The sequence below is a fragment of the Rhagoletis zephyria genome, unplaced genomic scaffold (genome assembly GCF_001687245.7).
Source record: "Rhagoletis zephyria isolate East Lansing unplaced genomic scaffold, Rhagoletis_zephyria_1.1 Rzeph_scaffold_07080, whole genome shotgun sequence".
NCBI lineage: Eukaryota > Metazoa > Arthropoda > Insecta > Diptera > Tephritidae > Rhagoletis > Rhagoletis zephyria.
The window spans coordinates 1-17,386 of NW_016164163.1; the positions used below are offsets into that span (position 1 = coordinate 1).

Genomic DNA, 17,386 nt, shown 5'->3' on the forward strand with positions numbered 1-17,386 from the left:
AAAACTGATCAAAATCTATTTTTGATTAAAAAGTTTGAAATTTTAATGAACATTTTTTTAAAGTTTGATTAATTATTGTGAAGTTTGTGCAAGCCTCAAAATTTGTATTTGTGTGGTTTCTGTTATAGAATTAATTATATTTAAAATGAAAACTAATAGAGGAGAAGATTGTCATGTGGAATTGGCGGGTAATGTGTAACACTCGTTTATTTCCTAAACTATTTGCTATGCGTGAAAATTGTTTACATAAAATGTTGTAAAATTATAAATGGGAAAAGAAGTGGTAAGGTATAACAGCTGTAAAAATGTTTGATTTAATTGCTAAAAAAAAATATTTTTCCAAAATTTGAGCTTTTTAAGAAGAAGAAATTGGGATGAAAAATCGTTTCAGTGAGAACCACGATTGTTTATTCTAAGCCAGATAAAATCTGAATAATTTAAACTTCCAGATCGTTTATCCTTATGGTGAAGTGTCCATTCATGGAACAATTTTTCTTTTTCTGTGTAAGAAAAGTTCGTGTCTTAACTCTACTCGTAGGATTTATTTGCCTAATTATCTTTCAGTTCTTTTTTGATTGATTTTAACTATTCAAACTTTATAAACTAATGAACGCTATTTCAAGAATGTTGTTCTTCTTTCATTCTTCGTGATTAGTTCATAGAAGATTTCTTCCAGTTTCGTTCTCCAAGAGAAAGTTCCCTAATTTTAGATTTTTTGTTTGACAAATCACTTTTGGCGCCGAACTACGCTCAAGAAATAAAATGAATGGAATAAGTATTAAGATATATAACATTATTAACTGGCCTCAAAATAACAAAAATATATTTTTCATTCAATGACAAATTGGTTGTTGGTGTTTTTTTTTTGTAATATAACCTAATTGGAAGATTATGCTCGTTAAATTAATAAATTAATGCGCCATTAAATTTTATGTAAATTGCATTTTTTTCGTGTTGATTTAAAAAAATATCTTAAGTTATAAGCATTTCAACAAATAAATGCAGGATAACGTGCAACTAAATTAAAAAAATATGCCGCGCAGCTAACCTATAAACTAGCTAGCAACTGAGAATGAATAATAAAAATGTAATTTTTTACGTCGATTCGCATTGCGAATTGCAGCTCTGCTCAAATAGTCACACATTTCTTTAAAGAACATAATTATGTTTTATGAAATCAAATGGCGAGAGGAAGAGTATTTTTTTTTTTTTATTTACAAACAATAATTATCTGCGTGCAAATTATCCAACCGCTTAATAGCAGATTAAATAATTAATTTCTGTTATGAGCAGGAAAGGGAAAGGAAAGGCAGCCCGCCCGCCGGCTCAATGCTTAAATGTGTATGTATGTATGTATGTAGATAAATATATGAACTATGTAGTTAAGAGTGCGTACCTATTTGTATGTTGCGGGTGGAAACTGAATGGGCACTTCATTGTTGTGGCGAGTTTATTTTTCATATATTTATATGTATGTATGTATGTATGTATGTATGTACTGCTTGTTCGCAGCGCTGTAGGATATCCTGCACACGTTGACCACAGTTAACGATTATTGTTGAGTATATTGTTTTTACTCGATATTGGTGTTGGTCGGTTGGTGGGGTTGGTCGACAGGATATTATTGCACCTTAGCATTTGCAATGCTTCAATTTTCAATTTTAATTCCACAATTTTTAATGTAATTAAAAATCTGATTTATTTAAATTGCATTTGCAATCGCCGCAATGGCATTTATTATTACTTAAAAAAAAGCGTATGTGAAAAAAACTATTTTTACGATTATTGCTGTTTAAGTTTTATTGCACTTGGCGTTGCATGAAAGCAAAACCAACGAAAAGCAATGCCGCGAAAAATCCAAACTCCATAAAATGTAATTATTCCAACATATTGACCACAATGCATGACTAACAATCATGAATCCAAAATCAGTTCGCCAATAGTTATAATGCATATAACATCAACTGAAATGCATAATGCCGTAACTAACAAAAAATTCTCAAAGTTCACTACTTGATTGATTATAATGGATTTTATTAAATTAAGTGGCCTCACATCGTTATATGTAATTTTTTTTCTTGGTTTCAGCCTGTTTCATTGCAGGTTACGATATGTTGGTTGCGAATTCACCCTCATGAACCACCTTTGTCTCGTAGTTTATTGGATTTATTCTTTTACCTCGTCAGCGATGTGCTTGCTTTAAGTTTGTTGTCTTGCCCTATTTTATTTTTCATAAATTTTCGACTTTTCTAGTAGTTTTCTAACAAAAAGATATCGTTGAAAAGGAGAAAGATAATCATAAACATATGTATGAAATATATGTTTACTCCGGCTCTTAATGACATGCTTGAGATAGGATCCGTTGACCTTATATGTAGGCAAGGCTGTTGCAGTCAGACTTAAGCTGGGATCACATGATTTGTACATTTGTACAGATTTGTACATTTTCACAGTTACAGAGAGATGTTGTTTGGAAAGTTATTATTGAGGTGAACTCATTCTCAACAAACACTTCTATACAATACCACTCTGTTTATTCGGTTTTGTATATAAAATAAGCTGTGTGATGGGTCGAAACTTGACTGGTGGTTCGGTTAAGGAGTCTTTTGCAGGGAACTCTCCATTAAACTTAAACTTATGACTCCAGATCATTGTAGTGCTTTCCAGACAGAAGTATGTATGTAGCTGCCTCTAAGTAATTAGTCAATTGGCAGCTGATTTGCCAGACGGTTCCAAGGGAGCTAAATATCTACTCTGATGGCCTAGAGACAATAAGGATTTCGGCTCGCCCACGGTGCGCGCTTAAAGCTGGTTTTTATGTGACAAATCTCCATTTCGGCTTCGTCTGAGCACTTCTTTGCGAGAGTACGAGTACCTTTTTATACACATGTTAACTACTCTTGAACAGATGAACCTCGTGTCAGTTCAGCGAAGGCAGAGTCAAAATCACGATAGGTCCTATTCGACGATCATCCTGGCCAAGAATGTAGCGGAGGCTATTAAATTCTGGTGGGTGTATTGTCAATACACTGCCCAATTAGAATGAGTGTCCTGTCACTCACTGTCGCAACTGCTTGGAAGACGACGAAAAGAAATCATTTCAACAGTTCCTTTTAAACTGTCCAACTTTTGAAAGCTGCGATCGCATTTTTAACCCGGAGCCCGGAGGAGCTCTTCGGGACCGATCTCTGCCTACTGCGAAACTTCGTTCTTGGCAAAACCGATATAAAGGTGCAGTTGCCGTTCGTAACCAATGCCTATGGGGCAACCAATTTAACCTAACCTAAACATAATTTAAGAAAATAAAATAAAATTAATGGTTGGTTGTATCCGTTGATTTTGTTTCTTTATTTTATGCTGATCATGATCCTTATGCTGAAGACTAAAGTCCAATATATATTTTTTAAGGAAAACAACTGGTTGAGAAGAGGAATATGTCCGGTTAGTCGACGGTTCATAAACGAAGAGCTAAAAAATCCTAACGAACGCTAGCTTTTGCTAACCGATTTGTTACTTACTCAACCCCGGCAGTCACCGAAAAACTTCGACATTGTGTTCGTTGTGGCCTAGCTTTCGTTGTTCAGCTATGGGTGCCGATCGAAGGATCTTTTGACTTGAGCGTAGTCATTCATATGTACGTACAGGTCCAAGCTACCGCAATCGTGTCATATCTATGCGGTTAACTATACTATTCATGTCGTTAAAGAGTTCGTCATTACATCTTTTCGGTATCCCATACGTATGTATAGCGGCTTAGATCGACCGTAAAATAATTCTCTCGAAAGCTCTCACGTATTTTCTACCATACAAAGTATATTCGGAATTTTTTTCTTATATGGAAGAAAGTGCATAAAGCCTTGTTTTCACTATGTCAAATTCAATAATATGTCATATGTCGTCAAATAAATGAAAACACATTGTCAAATGCGATTAGAAAACGGTACATCGACTGAGTTAGATCAGGATAGGTCTTCAGTCGTATACATGCGCTGCTATACCAGCTATATGTTCGCTTTTGGCCCATAATATCATCAGCGAAGGTGCGGATGAAAGAGATAAACTTGTGTCAAAATATGTCGACAAATTTTGATGTCAAAATATGACATAGTGAAAACCAGCCTTAACACCGTCACCAAAAAATAAATCATCAAAAATCAACGGGAGTTTTTGCCAACTCCAATTTAGTACTTTTTGTTACCAAAATTCAATAGCTACAAAATGAACAAACAAAAATTTGCTAAAAATCTGATTACAAAGTCGAATACTTTCATGAAAATTTATTTTATTCCCCTGAGTTTTGCACAAAGTATCGAAGTTTTATTTATGTTTTTTTTTGTTGTAGTATGTATGAACAAAACTTTTGAAATTGAAAACTTTGCATACATTGTGAAAAGTTCTCTGTGCCTAGACTTTTTTGGCTTACTGTAGATAAATAAATGTACATAAATATTTTAAATTTAACAACTTTTAAAATAGCACGAGTTTCTACAATTCCAATTGAAACTTGGAATGTTAAGCTGCATGAATAACCTTCTGAAATCTTTATTGGCCCAATAGTTATGCGTCAGACTGTAGGCAAGAGGACTTCCATCAATATTACTGCATTTTGATTTACCATAAATTTTTGGACATTAAAGCATCCGCTTAACATTATAAAATGATTTCGTGATGCCACGAACAAAATGTACCAATAGCATTTGCATATCCATAGACACATTGGCGAATTGATGGCTAAAGAGCGCAACGGATGTCATAACATTATGTGGCATCCGCAACTGACATCATTATTACCATCAGCGGTGAAGGGAATTTTATATTGCACTTGCTTTGCTAGTTTTCGTTTTTTGTTTTATTGTTTGCATTTGCATTTGTAAATATGTATGTAAGTACATAAATGAAATGGTAGTTAATGTTTGCCTCACTGATTAATTCGAAGAGGAAATGCAGTAAATTTGAGCAAAACAAGTGGATAACAAAATGCGCTACGTAGAAGAAAATTGCAAACTTCATTATACATATCTCTAAGATGTATTTAGATATAGCAAACTAAGTATGTATATATGTAAGTAGTATGTATAACTAATAGCAAATATGGTGAAAAAGGAAATTATAAAATATCTGTTATGCAAGCAAGGGTTGCATTTGCTCTAGCTGATATTTTCCCAATTTCAAGCTCAGTTGCTGCCCACTTAAACGTCGCAAGTTATATATTTTTTTTTCTTGCTTTGACAATTTAGTGCAATCTTGGCGAAATGAGCTCCTGTGGACAATTAAAGTTTTCTGAAGTTTTTGATTAAATTTTTAACTTATTATACTTATTTTCTGCAAGTCAAAGAAAGGCATAAATGAAAAAAGACAAAGTAGAAAAAAGTAGTACGAAATATTAAACATGAAATTCAAATCACACTCTTGTTTATATATTTTCGAGTGCCATTTGATAACAGAAAGAATTTAAACGCATGAAATGCAAACATTAAAAAAACGAATTGAATTACTTATTTGCATTTCTGTTGCGGGCGCAAACCGGCGCCCACTCATACACAATAGTTTAATTTAATTTTTATGCAAATGAAAAGCCAAATATGTTACGTACGATATGAACAATTGACTGACAGGGAACAAAAGTCAATAAACAAGCAGCTCCTGAAGTCTAATGTAATGTGCGGATATAAAAAACTGGTCAGTGTACAAGTACAATTTTATTTTTATTTTTTAAATCAAGTAAAAACTGATAGTTAAAAAGGCATTTCGGTGTGTTTTGCTTTGGGCCGAATTGTGCGTGTCAGAATATGTAACGGGGTTTTTGACTTATGAATATGCCGACAAACCAGTCAAAATTGTTGCTCAATGATAAGATAAAAATATTTTACTCTGACATTTAGTTGGAATGCAAGTTCAGCATTTTACAGCTATCAACTTTTCAGTACGATAGCAGAAAAAATTGGAAAAAGTTATTTAAACAATACGTAAATATGTATAATAAAATGTTATCGGTGCGTAGATACAGTGATTGAACCAAGTGATCACGACCACCTGTTCGATTTTTTTAAAACGATCAGAAAGTTATTTTCCAGGCCGCAAAGACGTCGAATGAATTTTAGTTGCGTCAAAAAATAGAAATAATTGTATAAATCGCTTGGAGAAGAATCGATTTTGCATGCAACAATTAATATGCAAGAGCATTAGGGTGGAGTCAAATTACGCTCTTTTTTTTTTAAAAAATCGCTCCAGCATACCCGCAGAAAATTGCCTTTCTAGCCCAGAAAAAAAGGGTGCCAAATATTATTTTCCTCCACGTATATTTAGAAGTGCCTATTCACGAAACTTTACTGTACAGATTTCTAAGTGATTTCTTCAAGCGGCGTTTTTACACTAGCTTGTGGTTGCTGTACACAAATTTGGTGTCCTTTTTTTTCCTTAAAGAACAGAATTTTCGCATATATCTCGAAAACTTTTTATCAGTTTCTTTTAATATATTATATATGTATATATATTTCTATATAAAACAATAAAACCCAGTAAATGAAATAAAATTAAATTAGAAAAAGAAATTTTATAAAAAAGAAGGTTAATAGCACTTAAAAATTAAATAAAAGCAAATAAAAAAATATTTTTCTTTTTAAAACAATAAAATCTAAAACCATAAGAGAAGTAAATGGAAGAAAGAAAAGAATAATTCATTAAAAAATAGCAAACAAATACGTTTCTAAAAATTTAATGAAATTAGAAAAAAATCTTTCGTTTTCATGACAACGAAATCTAATAATTAAAAGAAAATTAAATTAAAAAAAGAAAAAATTGTAAATAAAGTTTTTGCTCAGTGAATGAGCATGTTTTTATGAAAAGCATCAGCTAATTTTCTTATGTACATATATGTTGTTACTTTTTAATTACCAATTGCTCGATCGCCTAGGCGCGCCTTTGCAAGTACACACTGTAAACAAAGTGTATTTTCTTTTAAGCTGAAGACTTACCTGAAAGAAAACAGAAAAGAAAAAATTATTGAAATAAATCGAAGCTTAAAATATTGAAATTACAAGTATTGAAATTACAATATACCAGGTAAGCTTTGTAGGAAGGTTAAGGCCACGCTGAAATCGAGCCAACATGGCACTGCGCTGCCAAAGCGATTGCAACGAAATCAGTGTGAATATTATTGTATTGAATTAAGAACACGACATTGCAAAAAAAAAAAAAATAAACACAAAAAAATTAAAAAATTGCAACATCATTTACAAAACACACAGCGTAGACAAAGAGAATAAATAAAATTTAAAAAACGAAAAAGAATTAAAGTAAAAAAAAGCTAAACTGTCGTTCACCTTGCTGGTAAATCAGTGGTGGAATTTTTTTTTCATTCATCGTGAGTAAAATAAAATCCAAGCGAAAATTCTAGTCACAATGAATGACATGAATTTCTGTTGTTACTGTCGCTTTTTGCTGTGCCAGCGAGGAGGTTCGTTGAGGGGTTCTTTTCGGTAGCATCAAGAAGAAAAATTGCGTTGCACACGACAACAACAGCAAACAAGGTCAACAGCCAGCGGCGGGCCACAACGACTTAGCCATTGCGATGTGCAAAAAGCAGCAGCTTCGAAATTAGCAACGCTAGTAATACAAATAACTAGTATGTAATTCATTTCTGGCCTGCTCACTTACTCACTCAGTCACCCAATCGCTACTCACTCAATTTTAGTCAAGCTCAGCTTAGTCAATGAGTGATTTCGCATTCAAGTACATACACAGTTGGGTTTTAAGCTATCTGCGGCGAAGTATGTATGTAGTTAGTAGCATGATTACATCACGAATTGCATTGCAATCTACAATTTTGTTGCTTTATTTTGGGAGCAAACAGAAAAGCCGGCAGCTGTCTTAAAATACTAGTTAGCCAGCTGTAGGCAGCGCAGTGGCGGCATTAATGTAAAGCGCGCACCCAAAACGCGCCGTTTAAGGTGGTAGCAGACAAGCAGAGCGCCAACAAGCACAGCAAAACAAATAACAGACAAAAACAAAAATAAAAATGCAAGAAGAAAAACAAGCCCATGCAACAGTCGCTGGTTATTAGCTAGGCAAGTTTCAGTCAAATTGCCTTAGTTTGACAAAAAAAAAAAACTCACTCACTTGATGTGGCCGCTAGCCGTTTACTATTAACAAAAACCCAAAATAACAATATGTAAATACATACATATGTATATGTATTTGATTTTGAACTAAAAATTATATAAGTTATTGATTTAGATTTCCGCTTACTTCGTCGTGCAAAGCTGCCACTGCACTATGGGAAAAATGTTCATATATTTGGCATAAAGTCAATTTTTTTTTGGTGTTGTATTTTAAAATTTAACCTACTTCCCCAAACCTGAATACGAGATAGGGTTCGGGGCCCCCTCCAACATTTTTCCTCTTGGTGAACGAGGTGCTGGCTCCAAACTTTACGTGTCTAAGTATACAGTTAGGGATGCGACTCTTAAAAGTAGTCGCTTTTTATAAATATCATCAATATTTTTGTCAGTTGCAAAGGGATTCAGTAACGCATATCAAGGTCATTGAGAACCCTGTATTGGTTGCAGTGAAAGTTGGTATATGAAGATATTACAAAAAACCTTTTTTTACGATGACATTTTTGGCCGCCATAAAAAACTTGGACCACTCTAATGTACCTAGAGATGGGCGCGGGCCTAATTTTTCCGGCCCGGCCCGGCCCTTCACGAATGAGGAACACATCAGCACGAACACGCAAGGTACCCGATTAGGGACGGATTATGTGGAACTCCGTCAAAAATATTTACTTTAATTTTTTCTACCCCGCATTTTTTCCGTTGACCTTATCTTTTTATATTCATTCTAAGTCGAAGTATGAAAACGGAATTTTAAGTCGCCACACCCATTTCTTTGGGCGCTATGAAATCATAAATTTTATATGGGATTTGAAATTTTGTTTTTCTAAACAACAAATTTTTTCCATAAAGATAAAGATAATGATCTATTAAATGCGTTGTCATTCACAGTTCTAGCATTTTTACCATAATTATTAAGAAAGCTATATTTTGGGGAATGGCTTCCTGAGCCAAAAACGGAATTTTTCTCAAACAGGACTCAAATAGGTGGCGAGCACGCAAACATGAGAAGTTGCCCAGAGGCAACATTTTTTTTACACAAGAATTTTCTATTAAAAACGGCCTCAAAGCTCAATAAAAACTTGTTTAATATGATTTGTTAGTCCCAAAAAAGTATCAAAAAACAAAAAAAAAAAAGAAAAGCTTCATGATAAATTTATTGTTCAGAAAATTATACTTATTAGATGTTTTAATTTTCTTAGAGGTTTTCCATAGTTTTTCTTCATTTCCAGTCATTACACTTCATAGTTTAATTTTTTTCCAATATATATGTAACTTACCGGGCGCCTTCGTTATTTTTCATGCTTTGTTGGAAATTCACTACAAACCCATGCACGCAAAAGCTCGTAAATAGGTCCAATTTTCCTGCCCATGCCCATCCCTAGTGTATACATACACACGATTATGTACATGCAGATGTGAATATTCGAGGTTTTTTTTCAATTTATTTAACCCTTAATTAGGCGCATGGGGTCAAGGCCACTTCAAGTTGAAAAAAAAAATATCTTGGAGTGCTTGGAGCGTACTCGCGCTCTTTTTGTAAATTTTGAATTTTTTTTTAAGTTTTGAAGTCGAAAATATGTTTTTGTTTTTTGTAAGCTAACGTTAATAGACTACTTTAATATTTTTGACAATACACACTCCGATTTTTTATTTTAAAAACTCTTTTTTCAACACTTTTATTGGGGTCACTGGGGACCCCGTGCGACTAATTGTGTGATTTTCTTTATGCGCCGAATTAAGGGTTAAAGAACGATACACAAACGAATACAATTTAAAAATTGCTTTCACTCTTAACAATTTAAAAAAAAAAAATATTTCATTTTCTTTTTACAGACTGCAGTGAAACGACACGTACGAAACGTGCCAAACGACCGCGGGCACCTGAACCAGTCAATTTCGAACCGGAACCCCAACAAGATTTAGAGAATGAAGAGAGTGGTAGTCAAGAAAAAGATATACCCGAAATACCAACGAATTTCTTGAGTCCCTCTGTGCGAGAATATCTCGAATTAGGAAAGTCAATACCAGGTGAGTTTAATTTTAAAACTATTTACGGACTAGTAGAGATAAAAAAAAATGCTGTCGTAAGGCAGGTTTACATAATTGAAAAAAGGAAGCAATTGAATGGAACCTTTACAACCCCCGGAACAATGCCAATAAAAATATAAATCTTAATATGTAAGAGAGCTTAACTTAAAAATGGTGATGGCCCAGTCAATCTGGCACAATTCTTAAGCTCTCCACTCTGTGACGGCCTAAATTTACAAATCTGTACAAATGTACCAATCGTGTGATCCCTGCTTTACACTGAAACGGGCTACAAAACTATATACTCAAAAATTCGAACACTTCTGAAAAAAAAAATTGAAATTTGGATGAAAATTTGTTAATTTTTTTTATTAGTTTTCTATAAAGTGAGCTTTATGTCATACGCTCTGTTCATAATCCTGAACACATTGCAAGCAAGTGTTTTGGTTCACACTTTCTGCGCCTTCCGGATCATGGATCGGTCGAGCTCCCTGCCGTTAAATCGCTTCGAGAGAAATCGGCACCTCCTCTATCAACGCCTTTATCGCAGCCTGACTGTCGATATAGACATTCAACTGTCTATTTGCTAGGTTGCTGGTAAGTATCACCGTCGTACTCCTTATGGCCAATACTTGCGCCTTATAGGATTTGTTGAGACCGAGCTCCGCGCAAACGACTGCCGCCCCTACGCCTCTATCCATTTTCGATCCCTCAGTATAGACATGCCTTCACGCCAGCCATCGAACACTATAGTGGCTTCGAAGTTCGTCCCAAAGACCGTATGACCAGCACATAAACTGCTCCAAAGCATACAGCCTGACGGCAATTTTTGACGCTAAATTCTTTGCAGATAGGTCCGCCGGTAAGATTTGCAACAAGGGGTATGGTGCTACCATTTTTGTAGTCCTAAGTGCCCTTGCCATACCGATCAACAAATGTTTTCTTTTCTACTGCTGGCCACCAAACCAATACCCCACGGAACCGTATAGGCCTGACCATCGCCGTAAAGATCCAGTGAGAAAGAAAAAGCGATAATCCCTAGCACTGAGGTCTTCTTAGCCCTCTTTATAATGAGGCACCACGACAGCTCACTATCAAGTATTATTCCGAGGTACTTGGCGCTTCCCTCCAGCTGGAGGGTCACCCCATCTAGTTTAGGCTTCGGCCAGTTCGAAAACTCCTATTTCCTGGTGAAGATTACCAGATCTGTCTTTTCCGCATGGGTACTAAGACGCAATTTGGTTGCCCAAATATATATCTGCCGTAGTGTTTGGCTCATAAGTGAGCTGAGTATGGACAAACTTTCCACTTACTATAATAGAAATATCATCCGCAAATGCGGTGAGTTCGGCACTCTATTTACATACATACATACCTACATATGTGTGTAAGTATGTATATCATTTTCCCGCGGGCATTGCAGTTTGTAATTATAAGACTAATGGTAATGAAATTTACAGTGCCATTGTTTACGACATTTCAATATGGATCGAGGGATTTTTTTCCTTAGCTTCCAGAAAAAATTTCCAATGACAATGCATATGAAATTAGTGTGCAGTTTCGAAAAAAAAGTAAAAAAGAAAAGTGACAAAAAACTACCGAAAAAGGCATCTGGCCTTTGCCTGTCATTCACAATTCAAATAAACATTTTAATTTGTTTATTGATGCGATGCCGGCAGATATGCGCTTTTGCATAATAGCCAACGCAGAGCAAATATTGAAATGCATTAAAAAATTGAAACACATTCTGGTGTATTCGTCCACCAGTTGAAAATGAAAATTTAGGAGAAATTGCGATTTTTTTCGCCAGCTTTTTGAGCCTAATTTTTTCAACTCTCCTCTTTTTAACATTGGGCGCTTTTTGGGGTGACCAAAAATGCAATTATTTCGTGTTAAGAACAGACACACAATGACGACTGATAGGCAAAAATGGATGGAAATATCCATGCACAATGTACATATGTATGTATGTATGTATATATGTGGGATATATATATTTTTACAAATAAAAAAGATGATAAAAACCCAAACATTGCCAAAATGCAATGAGTGTTGCTTTTACCTACCAAAAAACGTGGAGCCGCATGACGCAGGGCTTTGACTTCAGCACAGCAAATACTTATGTACATATGTATGTATGTATGAATTGCACTATGCATGAATCGACCGGCAAATATGCATGCATGTACATGCCCACATCTCCACAATCGAATGCAACAGGCGCACTGATGTTGAATGAGTATTTTTGAAATCTATCCTCTCTCATCTCAGTTCACTGGACTTATTTTTTCTCTTCGAGTTGCACCCTGATGGCGTCTCAGGGAAAAAGGGGCGTAGATACAAAAAAAATACAAACAATTATAGTAGCTGTTACTAGTCAAGTGGAGAAAGTGCGTGGAAAAAAGCAAAGAACGTCGCCTGCATATTGAGCGCAACTAACTGCGGCTTGTTTGTCGCCAAATTTTGAATGGATTTCAATGATTGGAGGATGCGTTGAGTTCAATGCAAAAGAAAATTTATTAGTTTATTTGTAAACAAAGCAGATGTTGAATGAAGCAACTTCATTTTTGCGGTAGCAAATGTTTTTTGCATTGCATATTTTAAAAAACACAAAATATAGGGTGATAGTTTGGCGTCGCGGACTTTTTTGAGCAAAACAAATTTTTTCAGCTAAAAACTTCAATAATAATTTGATCGATTTTTTTTTTGAACACCTGCATTAAAGAGTCTTTGCTAACAATACTGGAGCTAGCTTTTCGGTACTATTTTGATCTGAGGCTAGAACGCCATTTATTATTATTCTCAAGCAAAAAAAAAGTAAGTAAGTATTTAGGACTTGCTAAATAAAATACTAAAATAAAAAGAAGTTGGTTATTTTGAAGCTACTAAATATTATTTATTAAGTAAATACCCAAGTAAAAAAAACAGGTATTTAGGAGTTGCTAGATACCAAAATAAAAAAAAAAGTATTTAGCAGACGCTAACACTAAAGCAATTAACACCATACCTTCCACTTCACTTACCTCAACTTACCGCAACTCACCTTAGCTCACCTCATTTTAGCGAAGCAAATCGCAAATAAATTTTGTTTCTGAAAATCTCAAAATAGTTTCGAAATGGTCCCTCGAAAATCGGATAGAAGCCCGAAAATCCCGATTTAGTTTCGAAAATCTCGTAATAGTACCAAAAGCCTGAAATTCTCCCGAGCCCCGAAAATCCCAAAATAATACCGAAATTCACGAAATACTTTTGAGAATAATAAAAGTTCTGGAATAGTCCAGACAACGCCGATATAGCCCCGAAAATCACGAAATAGTCTTGAAAATCCGGATAGTCCCTGGCATCCCGAAGAAGCCCCAAAATAATTCCGAGAATTTGGAAAAGCCTGAAATATTTTCGAAAATCATTAAATATTCGGGACTAAGAAGCAAGAAATCGTCCCGAGAATCCCAAATAGTCTTGAAAATCCGTAAATAGTTCCGAGAATACCGAAAATCTTGAAATAGTCCCAAAAATTTAAAAATTAGTTGTACGAATATGTCTAAGTTCTCCTGAAAATCACAAAATGGCCCAGATAATCCCGGAATAGTCCCAAGAATGCTGAAAATCCCGAAATAGTCGCCAAAATTGCGAAAATCTAGAAGTCCCTAATAGTATTTAATTACGCCAAGAGTACTAGTACTTTTATATCCAGCATAGGGCTGAATAACTCATTGAATTTTAGCGAGTAAACTCAAACTCATTTTAATGAGTCAGCTCACTGAGGTAGCACAATTTAGCTATGACACTCTACGCTGTTGTAGAGCTGGTTTGGACTGTAGAGCTGTTAAGAGGAAATGAGTTGGTATGCGCTATAGAGCTGGAGCACGGAATAACTTGAACAAATTGAAAATTTTCACAAGCATTAAATTTTCCCTTCTTTATTTTATTTCTTTACTCTGAGTACCGACTATGTGGCGATTGTTTATTGAGTTACTGAGTCATATTTATTTTAGAAGTGAGTCTGAGCGTGCGACAGCTCAAAAGCTCCGCTCAGTGCTGAGTTACCCATCTCCAATCGAATATTTAGTGAAGCTTGACTTAACCAATAACAAGGGTTTAACTATGAATCCGCGTTTATAGCCGCATACATAACTCTGGAAACTAATATTGCAAGAACTTCAAAAAATCCATACTCCTCTAAGCCAAAGTGAACTTCATTCCACAAAAAATAAAAAAAAAAACAAATGCAACGCTTGTCACTGAGAATTTGGCCCCAAGTGAAAATTTAAAAGCGAACAAAGTTTTAGGAAATTCCAGGAGGTTAAACAGTTATATTTTTAAATCTGTAAACTAATGAAGTAGCTCAAATGCTCCGAAAGTCCAAAATTTCCACCCTGTATGATTTAAAAAGAAAGAATGACGAACAAGTTCAACCGAGAGCAAAATTTATTTCCGTTTTTCACGAGTGCAGCATTCAGCTTGTAAATTCATTTAATGCAGCTTTTAGCGATTTGTTTTGCTTCAACTAGGCTTAGGTGGCACGTGATTTGATTTTATGACTTTTTTGAAACACAAATTTATGTTCGGTTATTTAATAAACTACGCCATTGCTGCCAGCACAAGTAGAATAAATAGAAACAATAAAAATAAGCGAATGGGCTCAAACCGGGATTTGAACCGGGCACCTCTCGCACCCAAAGCGAGAATCATACTCTTAGAACATTGAGCAGCTACTTTAAAATGCACTTGCATTTTATTTCGATCAAGTCCTTTGCTTAATAAAAACTAGGCTATTGCAGAATTCAAGTTTAATATATTCGTTTGCATTTTGTTTAGCGAGAAAACTGAAATTTACTCAGTGGGATAAATGCTTTTTTTTTATAAGGTTTACTGTCATTTTAGTTATAGGTTTATTGTACAAAATTTTAAATAAAAAAATACTTTCAAATAATTCTGATTTAGAGCAAAAATAAAATTGTGTTACTTGTTGTATAAAAACTGGAGGAATACGAGTGCATACTGGATATATATGTACATACATAAAAACCTTTATATGCAATATGACTAAACTTAAATTTAAATAAAATGTTGAAAAAAATATTAGTCTGGGCTCAACCGGGATTTGAACCCGGGACCTCTCGCACCCAAAGCGAGAATCATACCCCTAGACCATTGAGCCGCTTGTTTCAGACCATCTTAAAATTTCATTGGTTTTCAATTGTTTGATTTTCTTTGGTATGTCGCTTCGGCAGCTTTTTTTATGTCTCTTTATCTACTGCTGTATTAATTAAAAGTTTAAGAGTATCTAGTGTTTACAAACTTGTTTTCATTCGAATATCTTTCACATTGGCAAATACTATGTATGACGCACATAAATACCAATTGTATTTGACTCATTTTAGACCGTAAAATCGTTTAAAATTTATAAGATATTTTGCCTAATCAAATAGGAGGTCTGAATAAACAAAAGGTTTTTCCGGCTTTCGCTTAGGAATGGTTACACCTTAAGGTTTCGATATTTCTTTCACAAAAAAACTTTCATAAAGCCATTGTCGTTAATTCGTTTATAACAAGTCGAATTCATTCATTCAGGCCAATTTATATATCCATCGATTCTTATAGACACCTTTTAAACGAAAGATAAGATCTTGCTGAGTTATTCACCAGCTTCTCATGAAATTTGTATTACGAAATTGGTTCAAAATTTATGAAATATACGATTTCTTTGATATATCGAGCCTTAACCGCCAAAAAAAAACGTAAGCGGAGATTTTTTCCAAAATTTTCTTTGTTGCAGAAATGCATTTAGATGCTCCAGGATTATTTCTGCATCAAAAAAATAAATTGAAAAAAAAAAAAATGTCGCTTACGTTTTTACATATCTTTATTCAATATCCTTACTCAACACTAACAGGACCATAGGCTTTTGCGTAGCAATTCTATTCTCTAGAAAGCTCTAAATAGCAGGGACCGTAACCGTTATGGTTTAAATAATAATAATAAAAAATCATAACTTTATTTAATTTTGTGATTTTTATTTCTTCGAAAATTTTTGATCGTTATTTTGTGATTTTTTTCCATCATCTTTAATCGTTATTTTGGATTTTTATTTTTTCCATAATTTTTAACGTTTTATACCGATTGAAATCTTTTATGATCAAAAATGAAATCTAACAATTAGTTTTTAGCAAAAAAAAAAATCCGACTTAAAAAAAATATATATATCTATATATTTCATGATTCAATGATCGGATCTAAACCAAATTAGTATGGGACAACCTCTGAGACACTACCTTTCCGTTGCAAAATTATTGAAATTGGTTGACGTGGTCCAAAGTTATGCGGTAACATATATATAAAAAAAAATAAAATAATATTCCGACGAACTGATAACCTCCTCCTTTTTTGGAAGTCGGTTAAAAATAACGGTTATAGTGTGATAGAAGAAATAAAAATTATAAAATTACGATTAAAAATTGTAATTTTTTGTGTCGATTTTAATATGCCTTATATTTTTTTCGTAGAAATGTTAGTTTTAAGAAATGGTTTTCTCATAAATTTTTAACAATACATATGTATATGTGGCAACACCACAAAAGCCGATACGTACGACCAAAATGCAACCTTGCTCTAACTTACATTCTTCTTTACACTGTCATTCCTGTCACGTTAGTAGAACAGAAAAATAAAGTTTTACACTCTCTTCTATTCTTGCGCTCCACCTAACCACACGTGTTTTTCTTAGTATCGTAATCTCCACACTGGTGACCCCGAAGCAAGAGCACCACTCGCTAAGTATCAACTTTCAGAATATTTTAAAATAGCAAATTTCTGCGATGAGCTTGGACGATAGCAGAATGGTTACAGATGGAGAAGGTAGCAGGGAGCATCCTCCACCACAGAATTTTGCACCGCGAATTCCAATGCCCGCGATGTCAGGCGATAATATCGACGCTTACTTTTATTCCCTCGATTTCTGGTTCGAGGCGACGGGCATTACCGCCGACACGGCTAAATTCAATATCGTCTTGGCTAGCGTTCCGCCGGCCAAACTAATGGAGCTGCGCGCCATCATCGACGCTGCGCCAGCTACGCAAAAATATCAGTACATTCGCACTAAACTATCAGAAAATTTCGCCGAAAGCCAACAACGTCGCCTACAGCGCGTGCTCCGCGATATGCCCTTGGGTGACCGTCGCCCAAGCGACCTCTTCAACGAGATGAAGCGCGCCGCCGGGACTACCTTGAGCGATAGTATT

At 34.7% G+C, this 17,386-nt stretch overlaps 1 protein-coding gene and 1 non-coding gene across 2 annotated transcripts in view; one reads left to right on the forward strand and one right to left on the reverse strand.

Moving 5' to 3' along the window:
- Positions 1 to 9,934: 9,934 nt before the first annotated feature.
- The window catches only part of LOC108373843 (uncharacterized), a gene marked incomplete at its 5' end in the record, with an annotated part of 8,301 nt that continues 849 nt past the window's right edge, over positions 9,935 to 17,386 (forward strand). Inside the window, 2 exons of the mRNA XM_017629789.1 lie at positions 9,935 to 10,145; positions 16,995 to 17,381. Coding sequence (XP_017485278.1) covers positions 9,935 to 10,145; positions 16,995 to 17,381 — 598 coding nt within the window. The remainder of the gene's footprint in view (positions 10,146 to 16,994; positions 17,382 to 17,386) is intronic.
- Positions 15,235 to 15,306, reverse strand: TRNAP-UGG (transfer RNA proline (anticodon UGG)). Its single transcript has one exon. It is a non-coding gene; the product is annotated as a tRNA-Pro (tRNA).